At 38.0% G+C, this 15,764-nt stretch overlaps 2 protein-coding genes across 13 annotated transcripts in view; one reads left to right on the top strand and one right to left on the bottom strand.

Moving 5' to 3' along the window:
- Window positions 1–5,314, top strand: part of mtmr1a (myotubularin related protein 1a) — a 17,766-nt gene extending 12,452 nt beyond the window's left edge. For 4 of the 9 annotated variants that reach the window (XM_058780765.1, XM_058780764.1, XM_058780763.1 and 1 more), the window contains 3 exons: window positions 95–208; window positions 312–488; window positions 595–5,314. In XM_058780765.1, coding sequence (XP_058636748.1) covers window positions 95–208; window positions 312–488; window positions 595–762 — 459 coding nt within the window. In that variant the 3' untranslated portion in view covers window positions 763–5,314. The remainder of the gene's footprint in view (window positions 1–94; window positions 209–311; window positions 489–594) is intronic. The other 5 variants (XM_058780770.1, XM_058780768.1, XM_058780767.1 and 2 more) reach the window with 2 other exon arrangements.
- Window positions 1,932–15,764, bottom strand: cd99l2 (CD99 molecule-like 2). Of its 4 annotated transcripts, XM_058780772.1 has the most exons (12): window positions 15,390–15,764; window positions 12,812–12,862; window positions 12,270–12,317; window positions 12,025–12,087; window positions 11,522–11,629; window positions 10,750–10,830; window positions 10,123–10,185; window positions 8,658–8,729; window positions 8,488–8,565; window positions 8,258–8,377; window positions 8,106–8,171; window positions 1,932–5,544 (listed from the first exon to the last, which is right to left on the bottom strand). In XM_058780772.1, the coding sequence occupies exons 1-12, from the start codon at window positions 15,448–15,450 to the stop codon at window positions 5,483–5,485; spliced, it is 873 nt and encodes a 290-aa protein (XP_058636755.1). In that variant the 5' UTR covers window positions 15,451–15,764; the 3' UTR covers window positions 1,932–5,482. The 4 variants fall into 4 exon arrangements, with proteins under 4 accessions (XP_058636755.1, XP_058636756.1, XP_058636757.1 ...); XM_058780773.1 differs by lacking the exon at window positions 10,123–10,185 and having other exon boundaries at window positions 15,390–15,763; XM_058780774.1 differs by lacking the exon at window positions 11,522–11,629 and having other exon boundaries at window positions 15,390–15,760.

Genomic DNA, 15,764 nt, shown 5'->3' with positions numbered 1-15,764 from the left:
ATGTTTGTGTTTGAGCCTAATTCCTAAGAATTCCCTTGAAATGGATGCTGGTGTTTTGCAACTCACTGTGATTGTCTTTATAATGTGTTCGCAGTTTCCCACTGCCTTCGAGTTTAATGAGCTCTTCCTCATCACTATCCTGGATCACCTCTACAGCTGTCTGTTTGGTACATTCCTTTACAACAGCGAGCAGGAGCGAGTAGAAAAGGTATGTACCATAGTGCCAACACTGGGAGGGTGGAATAGTAGCAGTTTTGATGGACTAGAGATGTTCCAATGCTGACATTTCACAATTTTCCTTCTGTTTTCAGGAAGTGAACAGTAAAACCGTGTCTTTGTGGTCCTACATCAATAGCCAGCCAGAGGACTTCACCAACCCATTTTATGTGGACTATGAAAACCATGTTCTGTTCCCTCTGGCTAGCCTCAGACATTTGGAGCTCTGGGTTGGATACTATGTACGCTGGAACCCCCACATGAGACCACAGGTGCAAAATGTTCTCAACCCATTAGCTTAAGCAATGCATGGGATGGCTAGTTTACTGAAACTAGAGCTTTTATAACTGACACCAGCTCTTTTTGACTTTTGATCAGATGCCTGTGCACCAGAACCTGAAGGAGTTATTGTATCTCCGTGCAGAGCTACAGAGGAAGGTGGAAGAGTTACAGAAAGAAGTATCTTCATCACACTCTATCTCCTCTTCATCAGAGCATGCGTATTCTCCCACAAATGGCGGTACACCTCTACACACCTCTGTGTAAATTGCATGCAACACTCACATTAGAGAATTCATCATTAACAGAATGTGTGGAAGGAATCTATAGGTTACAGTAAACATAGTAATGTGAAGTCTAAATCTATTGGTCGTTTCTCACTGGATAATGTTTTGGGCAGGATGTATAGAGGCCCAGCACATACACATGTGAAAACCTGCATGAACACCCAAAAAGAGGACAGTCTTCCACACAATTCAGGTTCATTTCGGTTGTGTGGAACTGCTCCTATAGACTGATTTCCAGGAAAGCGTTGATTGTAATTGAGTTTATGAAAAATAGGCCAGTATTTTCAATTGTGTTTAACTTGACTTGTAATTATTGACATAAGTTTTAATAATTTATTTGTATGTAGTCGAGGTAATATGAGCATCCTTTTCTATTTCAAAGCATTTCTGTAGTTTTTGTGTAATAGTTTTTCTTTACTGCCTTTGTGCCAATACCAGACCAACCTTTAAACTTTTCACTCAAAAAATCTTACATGAACATATTATTCCTCTTCCTATCAGCTCGTTCATATTGTGTCTTGTGCTCAAGTTTTAAAATTACTTTATTAGATTAGATTTTTAAAATTTTTTTATAAGGAATGGGGTTTTGAATTGTTATTGCTATTGCTTTTGCGATACTGCCATTTTGAAACCACATACTGTATTTGTTTTCATTTTTCTGTAGCACTTGTTAGTATGAAAGTGGAATTAGGTTTTAATGTGCACACCCTACTACTGCACTACTACTGTACTTTCATGTACTACTGAAATTTATGTTTACACAAGGTAAATAGGGACCATCTGATATACACACACACACATATATATATCAACTCATGATTGATTAAGCAAGTGCAAATATTTTTTTTTTATATATATATATATATATATATCTGTGAATCGCTCCCATATTTAAGCCATTCCTATTTAATTGGAATCCTTGGTGTTTGACATATAATGTTTAAAAAATATATATATGTAATAATTATAATGCACCTTAAAAATAATATATTGTGTATTTGTTTTTGTTTTTTTCTTTGAGTGTATTTTTGTATTTGTGCAACCCTGGTTATTCTTTACACACACACATTTTTTACTTCTGTTAAAAAAAATTGACTCCAGAAACTTGCAACCTTACTTGAAGAAAAATAAATAGGAAGGAATCCAAGACAAGATAAATTGTTTATTATTGGGTTTCTTAATGCTGATCTTTTACCACCAAGTGAGATACAGAGTGAAGTTTGAGTACATTTGAATATTAAAATGTCTAGAAGAGGATTGCCAGTTGATATCTGTGTAATTAATTGTGTTTTCATCACAGTCTGTATTTGAGTGAGCAGGCACTGATATAAACTGTGATTTTATGCTGAAAGTCAATATTTCTGAGGTTCACATCAAAACTGAATTTCGGTTCATTCAATGACAGATAAAGCTGTAGCATTACAGTCTGATCTGTGGCAGTTCCATGATGCAAGAACTAAACTGGCAGTGCAAATCAAGACACTTCAGAAACGTATGTCCCAATAACAAATTTTTCAAGTTAATAAATAAACCCAGTACACAAGTAAAACCTTTAATATCTACAGCTAGAATCCAAAACATGCATATCTGTACAGTTCAGCGCGTACACCCTTGTTTTGACAAAATTGCAACTATACTGGCCAAACGACACCAGAGAGAGCCCAGAGATCCTTACAAATGCAACATCCACCATATAAACTACTAGTACCCAGAAATGTAGATGGTCAATTGAAGGAATTAGGGAGGTTTTAACAGTCACATAATGCGTCCAAGCAACAAATCTGGAAGCAGTTCAACACAAACAGGTGATAATGTTGTCGAAAAAGTTCAAGACACTTGTGAATTTCCACATTTGCCTTAACCGAGACTGTTGTACCTTTCACTCAGCTGTTTCAAATTCATTACACTGGATCACTAGACTCACACCAAAGTCAAAGAACATGCAAAAAGGCAAAACCATCACATTTCATCTTTGGTGTTCTTCATTTCTAACAAGTGTAGCACCAAAAAAAGCTACATTGTTCTGGTAGCCAAAGCAGTAAAAAGAGTTACATTCAGCTAACATTCTCTTTGTTGATTTTCATCCTAGATACTCTACCAAAAGCCTTGGTAGGACGCGCATTTAAAGGAACGTACCAGGCAACATTCTGCGCCGATATGTCTCCGACATCATTACCATTCGCAAGACTTGTAAAACTGCTTTATCTTGGGCGTGTGAGTAAACAATATTTCAGATGTGTTTAAACTGCAGTAGTGTTAAGGTGAGGTCACATTTACCGTTGTTTGGCATTTTTTTGCAGGTGTAATTTCAACAAGAATCTATGTGATCAGGAATTTTGCACAAGGGCAAATGATTTTGGCGCGCAGAATTCGCAGCGCAAATTAGTCACACAAATCAACAGAAAGCCACCTAAACAGCATTTTTGCCTGCGAAATTTCAGAGAATGTGACCACACCTTTAAACTGGAACAACGTACGTAACCTAGTACGTCTAGTTTGTAGACATTCAAGTGAGGCAGCCCTTCTAACGGTCGTGACGGTTAGTGCTGTGTTAGTAAGCTAGCATGTCTTCCCTAATGTTAGCGTTGTAAGGCATTGGGAAGGAAAGCACCATTGGCAAGGGCTTGGGTTGGGGGTAGCAAAGGTGCACCTGAATTCACAGTGAAAAACAACAGCTACAGGAAAATCTGGAGCATCTCAAGTGGGGGAGAGGATGGTAAGGACTGAGCCGCTTTTTAATCCGGTTTTGCTAATTTGCCAATTCTAGATGGTGGCCTTCTAAATCAAGAGAAATGAGGGCTCTGGTCAAGCTCTGTGGCACAAACGCCAGACCCATGGCAAATGAAGTGGGGAAAATTAGCAAAACAGGAAAGCAGCTGGGGACTCGTTAAGGCAATAGCAAAACTAGCGAGGGTGTAACAGGTCTCTAAAAAGTCTCAAAGCTAAAGTTCAAACATGCTACAAACAATACAAACACTAAGCTAGGGCGAAAAAACGACTCCCCGTAATCCAAAAAGAGTGGGGGGGCACAAACATTTATGTACATTTACTGCTACAAGTGTAAATAGAGATACACTGATACAACGGTTTGAGTACAAACTTGGAAACGGTATGCGATATACAAGCACATTAACCCCTTAAAACCCCACAAAAGGCAATGGATCAGATTTAGCGATACGAAGAGTTACTAGACTGATTAAGTATTGCGCTAACATGAAAACACAAATTCGGTTACTTCCACCCACAAGTTACTTCACGCTAATGTATCTACTCGTTCTGATCACGCCGAATCAAACTATTCCTCAAAAGAAGGAATCGTAACCACTGACATCCAACTAACACACACAAAAGCAGTCAACACGGCTTCTTCTTCAACACACGTCAACACATCTTCACAGTTAAACCCATTTTAGTCATCGTTTCATTTTTTAAAGCAAATTAGAAGGAAGCAGCTGTTGGTTAGTTTTTGACTTCAGTTGTTCGTCTTTTTTTTTTTTTTTCTCAAAAAGTCACTCTAGTAAAAAGTTCGCCAAGACACAAAAACCTGCATATGTGTAACAATCTTTTCACATTGCTCTGTGAAAGCAAGGCAAATATATACAGATCATGTTAAAACATCAACAACAGCAAAAAACCTTCACAAATCCTTCATCTTTTTTTCAATTGCAGATTCCACAGCAACTGATCTGTTAAGCCTGTCTTGCTGTGAAAGCGTAAGGAAAACAGTCTTGACCTTTAAAAGCAGATTTCTATGATTATCCAATCAGCTGTTTTTGTAAACCTTGGATTAATCACTTGTATCACTGTTCATTAATATGCATTTGTGCACAATAGGAATGATGGGCTAAACTGACAAACAAAAATACTGTAGCGCAGTGTCTGTAGGACTCTTTGTATGGGCCTCCGTAAAAAAGACCCAAGTGGGATTTCTTGGGTCTCAGCAGATCATGCGAAAATTGTTAGGTGTTTTCCATTTCATAGCAATATTATTGCAAACAGGCTTACTACATTGTTGCATGTGAACAGTTGAAATAGAGTTTTAAAAAAATTACTAGACTTAAAAGCCGCTTTTCCACTATCGGGCCGAACGGTTCTCTTTGCTTAACCGTTCCGTTCTGTGCCGATCAGGGCCAGTCAACACGGATACGGTTTCGTTTTCCACTGCGGGGCTGATAACGGATCTCTTTGGAATGAAATTCAAATGCGTCAGTCGTTGCCGTGGTAACACAAGTGTTATAACCACAGCGTTATGGAGGATGATCAGAAATTTCTTTAGATTTTATTACTAATTTGTGTTTACATTGCTCAAAATAGCGCGCTTAGCAAGCTACGGAGAAACTAGCAGCCAGGCAACAGACAAGTGACAGATCCTGAGTGGCGAGGTCACGCACACGCACTCTACCAGCACGGCTCAGTACGGTTGTCTAACCGTGCCGAGAATTCCAGGCCGAGAACGGTTTGTAATCGTGCCGCGCCGTACCAGGCTCACAAAAACAACTGGAACCGTACCTGACCGTTCTTAGAACCGTTCGGCCCGATAGTGGAAAAAGCAGCTTATATTTAATGTTGATTTAAACAGTCACATTGATACTTAAAAAAGGGCATTGTGGTGCAAATGCGCTGGGAAATACAGTGGCATTCAAATTGGAGAACAACGATTTAGAACTGCGCCCGCTTTAGTTTGGATGATGCATTTCAGATTACACTGCATTTTCCTCTGTCGGCGGCTCAGCATTGGGAGGCTGGAGAAGAGTTTGTTGAACTGGAGCAGGACGGAAAATAACGCAATTATTAATCATTGTCAAGTATATATATATATATATATATATATATATATGTAAGGATAATCAACGGCTAGCTGTGCATTAAACGATTTGAATGCACAACGTGGAGGCGCGTTGGGTGGTTGCCTCCGTGAAGTGCATTCAAATCGCTTAATGCACAGCTAGCCGTTGATTATCCCGTTTATGCCATGGTCATGTGCCAGCATTCACATATTAAAGATGTTAATAATATTTGCGCTGCAATATTTGACCGGAACGATAAAAATTACGGTTATTTTCGTCTGTATTACTATTCAACTGTAACTGTATGTTACTATGGTTACCAATTTTTATAGGAAGCGCATTAATATAGAACGTGATTAAACTGACCTGGAACTACCTGTGCAGTTAAACAATTTAATCAACACCTGCCAGCCAATCAGAATCGAGTATTCAGACAGACCTTGGCATATATATATATATATATATATATATATATATACACACAGTGGGGCAAAAAAGTATTTAGTCAGCCACCAATTGTGCAAGTTCTCCCACTTAAAAAGATGAGAGAGGCCTGCAATTTTCATCATAGATATACCTCAACTATGAGAGACAAAATGAGAGAAAAAATCCAGAAAATCACATTGTAGGATTTTTAAAGAATTAATTGGTAAATTCCTCGGTAAAATAAGTATTTGGTCACCTACAAACAAGCAAGATTTCTGGCTCTCACAGACCTGTAACTTCTTCTTTAAGAGGCTCCTCTGTCCTCCACTCGTTACCTGTATTAATGGCATCTGTTTGAACTCGTTATCAGTATAAAAGACACCTGTCCACAACCTCAAACAGTCCAACTCCAAACTCCACCATGGCCAAGACCAAAGAGCTGTCAAAGGACACTAGAAACAAAATTGTAGACCTGCACCAGGCTGGGAAGACTGAATCTGCAATAGGTAAGCAGCTTGGTGTGAAGAAATCAACTGTGGGAGCAATTATTAGAAAATGGAAGACATACAAGACCACTGATAATCTCCTCGATCTGGGGCTCCACGCAAGATCTCACCCGTGGGGTCAAAATGATCACAAGAACTGTGAGCAAAAATCCCAGAACCACACAGGGGGACCTAGTGAATGACCTGCAGAGAGCTGGGACCAAAGTAACAAAGGCTACCATCAGTAACACACTGCGCCGCCAGGGACTCAAATCCTGCAGTGCCAGACGTGTCCCCCTGCTTAAGCCACTACATGTCCGGGCCCGTCTGAAGTTTGCTAGAGAGCATTTGGATGATCCAGAAGAGGATTGGGAGAATGTCATATGGTCAGATGAAACCAAAATAGAACTTTTTGGTAAAAACTCAACGTCGTGTTTGGAGGAGAAAGAATGCTGAGTTGCATCCAAAGAACAGCATACCTACTGTGAAGCATGGGGGTGGAAACATCATGCTTTGGGGCTGTTTTTCTGCAAAGGGACCAGGACGACTGATCCATGTAAACGAAAGAATGAATGGGGCCATGTATCGTGAGATGTTGAGTGAAAACCTCCTTCCATCAGCAAGGGCATTGAAGATGAAACGTGGCTGGGTCTTTCAGCATGACAATGATCCCAAACACACCGCCCGGGCAACGAAGGAGTGGCTTCGTAAGGAGCATTTCAAGGTCCTGGAGTGGCCTAGCCAGTCTCCAGATCTCAACCCCATCGAAAATCTTTGGAGTCCGTGTTGCCCAGCGACAGCCCCAAAACATTACTGCTCTAGAGGAGATCTGCATGGAGGAATGGGCCAAAATACCAGCAACAGTGTGTGAAAAACTTGTGAAGACTTACAGAAAACGTTTGACCTCTGTCATTGCCAACAAAGGGTATGTAACAAAGTATTGAGATGAAATTTTGTTATTGACCAAATACTTATTTTCCACCATAATTTAAAATAAATCCTACAATGTGATTTTCTGGATTTTTTTTTTTCTCATTTTGTCTCTCATAGTTGAGGTATACCTATGATGAAAATTACAGGCCTCTCTCATCTTTTTAAGTGGGAGAACTTGCACAATTGGTGGCTGACTAAATACTTTTTTGCCCCACTGTATATATACAGATTGCAATTTTAAGACTAAACTGAAGGTGTACTAAGTTTAAAGAAAGTTTTTCTATTATTGAATACAAATTGTAGGTGATAAATGTGCTAGCGAATGGTATCCGTAACCAAAAGGTTTTGCGCCATACTACATCCACGCCAGTAAGTGTCAGTCTAAGACCACAATTGTTTAGAAAAATGAACAGAATTAATGAAAACTTTACAAAAAATAAAAATAATAATTGGGAATATAAATAAAATTCACCACCGGCAAGATGGGGAAGTATGGTCTGGCAGACTTTTACTGGCAAATAATTGGGATATCTTAGTGCAAGTAAAATTAAAGCACATCATTCATTACTTATTCTGCTGACATTTAACAATACAACGCTAGTTAAAATCTATGAATTTACCCTTTAAATTTCACCAAAAAATGTTACAAGAAGACATTTGCCTCATAAATGCAACATAAACATGGTATATACCTTGTGGCTCCTGTGCAACTACAGCATCTGGGGCATCTGCTTTCACCATATCTGTATTCAGACTCTCTGTGGAAAGATAAAGCATGTGATAATGAATGCATGGAAAAATACAAACCGTGTGGAACAATTAAAAAAAAATTATTTGTCTTTACGCTGTATGCTGAAGCAAAACTTCTTCTTCTGGTAGGAGATGTAGCTGCTCACTGCACCAACCAGAGCCATAGCAACGGCGCTCACAATACCAGCAATGGTTCCAGTTTCAGCCATGGTGTCTATGAATGAACACATTGGCCACTATTAAAAGATTTAACTGTACCAAATTAGCAAACGCTATACAGAATTTTCTTCTAATAGCCCTGAAAACTATTTAACGCAATCATACCATTGTTGTCATCAGTAGAGTCCAAATCACCGCCACTGTTTCTGTCGCTGCTTCCGCCACTACTTCCACCTCTTCCACCTGTAGAAATATGAACATTTCAAATGGCACTCCTACTTTCATTTGACATGTCCCACAATGTGAGGATCTGTCAGGCAGTTTAAGCTGGTCACCTTTGCCTTTGTCAGGTTTGTAAGAGTTATCATTGCCCACATCTTCAAGGTCATCGTCTGAGAATTGATTACCTGAGAATTTAGAAAAGATCATTAGCCTGGAGACAACATGAAAAGTACTCATGCATGGTTCAGTCTTGGGTTTGCTAATCAGCATTCAATCAGAGACCCATAGTGATCTAAACAAAGGTGAAGCTTTTGTGACCCCAAAAGAGGAAAAGCCCAGCACTCCAACACTGCAGGAAACAGAAAGCTGAGCTGCCAACTAGGGCTGGGCCAAAAAATTGTTCGATTTAATATTGATTTTCAAGATAAATTGAACTTTTTCTGTATTTATTTCTGCTAAATTTTATACATTTACGATACTACTGGTTTTAATTAAAGTAAATCCTATTATTATCAGCATTCTCCTCTAGATGGCACCCTCTTGTTTACCTTGCACGAAGATGCAATACACTCCTCTAACACAATCTTAACTTGCAGTTCAGCGCAGCTACTGCAAGGAGCGTGAGCGAACCGATTATCTCTTCTGCTTTACTACAAGCTATAGCATGAAATGAACACGAATTGACATTATAAAGTGTTTAAAGACAAAGTACTGAAATGTATCATGTCTCGTGTAATTGCGAAGTCAGAGCTTCAAGATATAATTAAAACAGCTTGTAAACAATATGTCACCTAACATTTACCTCAGGAAAGCAATTTAATGTCCGTAACTTTTTATTTAGCAAGAAACAACTCTATAAAGAGGAGCGTTTTGATAAATATATGTACTATATTAATATTCATTAAATTTTACTTAACATGTTCCTGATATAGTAATTATGTAATGGCTATTTGAATAAATCTGTCATGAAAACACATTTTCATGATAAAAGCCACCATTTTAATGATGGTTACATAACCAATTCAAAAAGCAGAAACATCCTTTTTTCAATGTTTTCAAGTTTTTTTCAAACCAAATGAAAAATGAGAATTATTTTATTTTTATTTCTTGAGTATTGACTATTACCTAAAAATAAATAGCAATTAAATACTGAAATATACTTGTATTTTAAATATTGACATAGGCATAAAATATTTCAAAATTAACAAATATTGAGATCGGAATTGAATGTCTAATCAAAAAGCTTGTCTTATCTAATCAAAAGATTCATGAAATCTGTATCAATACCCAGCCCTACTGATAAATGCAATCTACTGAAAGCAATGAATCTAGCAATCTGATTGATTAAACCAAAATCCATGCAAAGTCAAGATGCAAGAGATCAGGAGCCATGGTGATCACTAGGTTAATGCTTCAGATCTAAACAGCCTTGACCTGAAATCAGACAGCGGTTAGATTTTAATAATGGTGAGATCAGTTTCGTTTTGTGGGTACAAAGGGTGATTTTTCCAGCCAAGAAGATGAAGAGAGGAAGAGGGCGGTAGAAGGGGTTTCCCAAGCAGTTACTCTATTTCTTACCACCAGTTCCACCTCTGCTATTGGGTTTGCCGTCATCACGGCCCCCTCCTCCGAGGTCTTTATCTGGCAGGGACAGGAGATGCCATCAAGCCTGGCTAGCTTGGGTTAATCCATGATTAGCAACATAGTAGCCTAAGTTTCCCAGTGATAGACTGTAAGGGTGATATTATTGTGTAAAGGTGACTTTTTTTGTGCGATTTTTGTGCATAACTTTTGGTTATGCCTTTGATTACCTTCAAGATTACATAGACTTTTACAGAAAATTGACAAAATGGATAATGATGTACAATATGTGATATTTTGATAGGAAACAGAGGGCCCTTCATCTTTTTTTCTGTACTATTTTGGCAAACAAAGTGGAGAAGTTTTATTTCAGCTCACCATTTCCTTTTCTCTTCAGAATGTAGAACAAAGTCTGCTGTGATGAAGCAGTTTATACTGGCCTAAAACCATTCATCATGAGTTCTTATATTACAACTCAGTTTAACGGGCTAGTTTTATCCGGACGTGGATTCTGCTCTGCAGAAGGTTACATTATTCTTGTTAAAGATGTCTGACTGAAACACTAAATTGCAAAAAAATGAAATATGGAGAAAGGTCAAAGTGGGTAAACAGAAAAATACCTACCGCCTTTGCCAGAGTCTTTGCCCTTTCCTCTGATATCATTGTCGGGGTTCAGGGCGTCTTCAAGATCCAAATCCCCAAAACCTATCAGCCAAAAAGAATTACTTACTACATAACGAATTAAATACGCATAGTACTAATTGTTATTTTAATATGGCTAAGTGACAATGAAAAACAGATGGTTTGTGTGTAATATGAAATGTGAATGTTTGAAACAAAACAAAGCTCAAATTTTATGCAATGAAGAACCCACACAATCTCACAAGACAAGATGACAATGAAGACAAATGTAAAGGATGTAATCATATTGTGTTATGATATTGGGGTGTAAGACACGCTGGATACATTCATAGAAGGAGTTGAGTTGGCATCCACCAGAAAATCTGTGCTTGTGGCCACGACTTATTTTAGCTGCTGCAATTCTATTATAATTTACATCAAATGAGTACAAGCTAAAGCATGTTTTTTTTATTTGCTGAAATGTATGAAAGGTATGCATTGTAGTAATAATGTATTATTAAGGACTATGCCTTCTGTTTTGTCTAAATATGGAAGAACATTCAGAGCATTATATGCAAAATGATGCTCCACAATCCATGATCGCATTTATTGTTAGACTCAGTCAAAAGTGAACACTGTTAAACAATATATTTAATAATTTTGGCCTTTCATCCCACTTTAAAACTTGCTTTGAATACACATATCTACATGACAAAAAACACGGACACAAACACGATGAACAGTTCTACAGGGAAACTGACAGCACAGTACAAACCAGACTGGGCTTTCCGAGGGGGAACAGAGGTTCGGAGAGGACTAGGGGGTGTTCGGGGCAACAGGCCCGGCCGAATGGTGGCATCAAACAAATCAGTGAATGTCTCTTCTGTTAGTGGAGGTTAGTTAATATGTTAGTATTGTAAAGCATTTGACATACAGAGGGTGCTGGGTACTCAAACCTATGATCAAGACTGATTAGTAAGCACCAAAATACAGTAATAAGTATTCATGAGATTTTTCTTTCACAGTATATATTCTTCAATGTTCAAAATAGGCTATTCCCCAACCTAAACTGCACCATACCCAATGTATATGAGCTCTAAGAGCTCTCTATCAGGGTAAATGTCCTGTTGACTCATCATAACACAAGACACAAAAACATGTATTAGCACTCAAAGATGTTAACAGCTCCAGTTGTTACTGAAGAAGGTTAGTAGGGATATTTGTTTTATGTTCATCTCAAGCAAAACAAGCATTTGAGATACATAAAGTGCCTCTCACCTGTTTGCTTGGGTTTTGCTGGTTCCTTGACTGTGGGCTTAACAGGTTTAAGGCTGGGTTTCACTGTTGAACAAATTAACATCATTTTATCAAATGATTTCAAATAAGGTGTTAAATTCCTTTAATTGTTACAAAGTCATATAAGGATAATGATTGCATCATTTAATTTTGAAAGGCTCATTTAACAGCATTTGCTCTGCTTATTACAGAGCTATTAATTACAAACAAACAATGATTACCCTCACCTGCTCCTCCTGCACCACCTGCTGGGTCCACTTTGGGTGGTGGGGCAGCTGGAGAATTAAAAAAAAGTTAATATACATAATAAAATCCATCTGATGCTACACTAAAAATATTATTGTATACAGTGTAGCAGACTAACATTGCTACAGTAAAAACCTGTTAATTGGTTACTGGTAAGTTAACTTGCTACAGTGAAAAACTGAAATAGATCTAACTTTACAATTAATGTAATTTTACAGTAAAATACTGTTAAATGTATAGTGGAAGTGAAAAAGAACAAGCAATCTTATACAGTGAACATTTTGAACATTATTATTATTTTTTTGTAAATTACAGTTTTAAATTACAACTGTTGTTTTGTTGTAGTTGTTTGTACAAAAAGTTGTTTTGTAAATGTTTACATTTCACTGTATTTTTACAGAATTATTCTGCCAACCAAAGCTTTTTCTGTAAAAAGAACAGGATTTTTTGTACAGTGTAAGGCAGTTTCGTACAGTATTACAAATCCCTATACTGCTGTCATCATTATAATTGCCATACTCACTTGGTTTATCTTCGTCAAATGCATCTGACAAGTCCAGATCCTGACTTATTCCTGCGAAACAAACAAAATAAGAAACATTCACAAAATATTTGTGCAGCTCAAAAGCAAACACTAAATGAGCATTCAAATCATGAACGAGCATGTAATTTGTATTTATGTAAATCATGCCTGAGCACCACTATAAACATAAACAACATAAACAATCAATATAGCGTCAGAACTGTTCCATGTATTATGTATTTCAGCTAAATTAACTGTTTATTATTTATGTAATAAATTGTAAAAGACCCCTGCTGGTGTTGTTAAGTCATTCACCTTTAATTTTGAGGCCACACCTTTTCTGCTGTCAAAGAAAGTCTTCTCATATGGGAGATACGTTGATGTGTGCGTGATGTGTCTCGTACCTTATTGCTTATAAATGCATGATTTTGTTTACGCAGATCATCCAAGGCCTGTAATATTCTTATTTGACTGCAATACTGGCAGTATGCGGTACCATAATAAAAATCTCAGGTGATGGATGGATGCTAATGCTAAAACTGGATCTCACGCCCAGCTTTACTAAAGACTCTTTATACAAATTCTACAGTAGTGCCGCTGCATTCCTGAATTTTAACAAAGACAAGAAAATGAAAAGCTTACAAATGCATTCTTCAAGCACAAAGGGACAAAGAATCTTTTGTGCTCATGTACTACACAACAAAGATGTTTCTGCAAAGATTCTTTCCCCATGTGTCATTTTTGGTAGTACATTTCTAAATAGTTTCTTCTGTAATACGCCAGACTCAACTCTCCATGTCTTATGCAATGAATGTCTGCCATATATTTTTAGCACTGGGTCACAGATAATGTGGTGCAACACTCCATGGGGCCGTCTTACTATTTCTCTATATGTCTCTTTTAATCTGTCAATCCCACTGTCTTTTTCTAAATTCCTCTTTCTTTCTTTCTGCCTGCCTCTTCTGCCTTTTTTCCTTGTTCAGTTGTAGGTTGTTTTAGTGCACATTAAGTTTAGCTAAAAGCAACAGCTACCCCTTATGCAGTGCTGCCAAAGCCAGCTCAGCATTGGCACAATGTTATGTGATCAATACATCATGTGACAGCAGTTAATCTATCTGATGTTTTTCCCATTCACAATAGATACATATGGGCTTAAATACAGTACATTAGTGAATATGTTTTCATTTTGGGTTTCATTGGTTATTCAGATATTGATAAATTACTGACAAATATATTGGAATTAAAATGAAAACATTTCAAAACATGAACCTAACACCTAAAACAGTGGTAAAACAATATGCTCATAAATATACAATGAGTTTTCAGGTAAGGGAGTGTAAACATGTATCTAATTACATATTCAACAGCGGGGTGTGGCTGACAGGAAAAGGGGAGGAGCAGTTTACCTCTGCCAGAACTGCAGACGCTGGCTGTCCTCATTCATTTCAATAGTGGTTTGGTAAGGGGATTTTTTTACAACATACCATCCGTGCTTCTAAACAGTATACAAAGTAGTGTTTTTTTCAGAAAAGGATGTCATTGGTTTTCATAGGCCTACATGATTTTGCTCATACAAGCACGGATTCTTTGACAATGAACTCGTGTGTGCCTCACACCAACGAGGGGGAGGGGGGGGGGGGACCGTAACCCCCCTGTCATAAAATGATGGTATCTTCCTATCTTCCGCAGTCTCCAAAAAATTCCAAACTCCTATGCTGTACCTGGGCGCATTGTGGCTTCGTATGCGCATGCGCTCTGACTCCAAGCCTCCCAACGAAGCCTACCTGTACCGTGCTAGGATGAGGAGACTATGTGGAAATAACACTGTTCTGTGAATATATTTAATTTCAAGCCGTACTGAACAGTATAGTTTTTTGATTTTCTTTCAAGCCCAGATATAAAACATGTTTAATGCCGTTATAACGTAAATGAAGCATTTAATTTTCTGTTAAATTGAGGGCTGCAAAACATAATGAATTGGTAAAATATTACAAGTTGGCATAATATTAGGCTAATATAATTTGCATTTAAAATACCTGACGATGAAATCATCAAAATACAAATATATGTGATACACATTGATTAAAAAAGAAACAAATTTATTCATAGCAATATCTTCAATAGTCCTAAATACATCTTTGTGCAAAGGGGGACCAAAATAACAAACAAGAGATTAATATTAGCGATGCCCTTTTAATATTCAGTAGTCAAGAACAGTTATATTCTTCTCATCCTCATTAATATGCTTAACGGACAGATTTAAAATGTCTCACCACGCAATAAACTCAATTTAATTCTTCGTATTTAGATGAGCATCATTTGTTGAGCCTCTGCATGTCATGCACAGCGCCGTAGCAATGGCTCGACCCAGACAGATGATCCAGACCCAGACAGATGTTAAAACGCAACTCAAACACCGTGATTTACGTGATTCCTGCACCTCGTGTTCTCCAAAAAAATGGGAGGCTACATTAAAGTCGAAGTCTAAATGCTTTAAATCAGTGCTTGCCTGCGGTGCCGACAAAAATGATGAAGTAGGCATGGCACCGGGTTCAACAAAGAGGGGCGCAGCGCTTACCTTTCACCACCAGCAGAGAAAAGACCGCTAGAAGCGTCCATGTCGAGAGCTTTTTCCCCATGTTGAAAGTCCGAAATGGCACCGGGATTTCAGCGATATTAAATATTGGCAGTAGATGATGTATATATGACTCTTTGCCCTTGGGGCCTAAGGGTAATTTTAAGAGTCGTAGCTCCTCACTTAGATGAGAAAAGCCTGCGCGAGAGTCTGCAGTGCGAATGAGCGAGCACGAGATTCACAGCCGCGTGTTAGATCACGTTTCCACACCGGCTTTAGGGCGGTTCCTTACGCTCAGCTCTGCTTTTTACTCAGAGCGCACTGTTTTTACAAATAGACGAACCTACCGATTATTCTTGCTTTATCTACAAATAAATT

The sequence above is a fragment of the Onychostoma macrolepis genome, chromosome 07, assembly GCF_012432095.1.
Source record: "Onychostoma macrolepis isolate SWU-2019 chromosome 07, ASM1243209v1, whole genome shotgun sequence".
Classification (NCBI taxonomy): Eukaryota; Metazoa; Chordata; class Actinopteri; order Cypriniformes; family Cyprinidae; genus Onychostoma; species Onychostoma macrolepis.
The sequence above is the reverse complement of the archived record's forward strand: the minus strand, read 5'-3'. Positions and strand labels throughout refer to the sequence as shown.

Bases quoted from the DNA above. Each gene is read 5' to 3' on its own strand.
- cd99l2 (XM_058780772.1), bottom strand. From the start codon at position 15,450: ATGGGGAAAAAGCTCTCGACATGGACGCTTCTAGCGGTCTTTTCTCTG. The intron at 12,318-12,811 runs GTGAGTATGGCA...TTAATTCTCCAG, and splicing joins ATTTGACGAAGATAAACCAA to CTGCCCCACCACCCAAAGTG. The intron at 8,566-8,657 runs GTGACCAGCTTA...ATATTTCTACAG, and splicing joins CAAACCTGACAAAGGCAAAG to GTGGAAGAGGTGGAAGTAGT.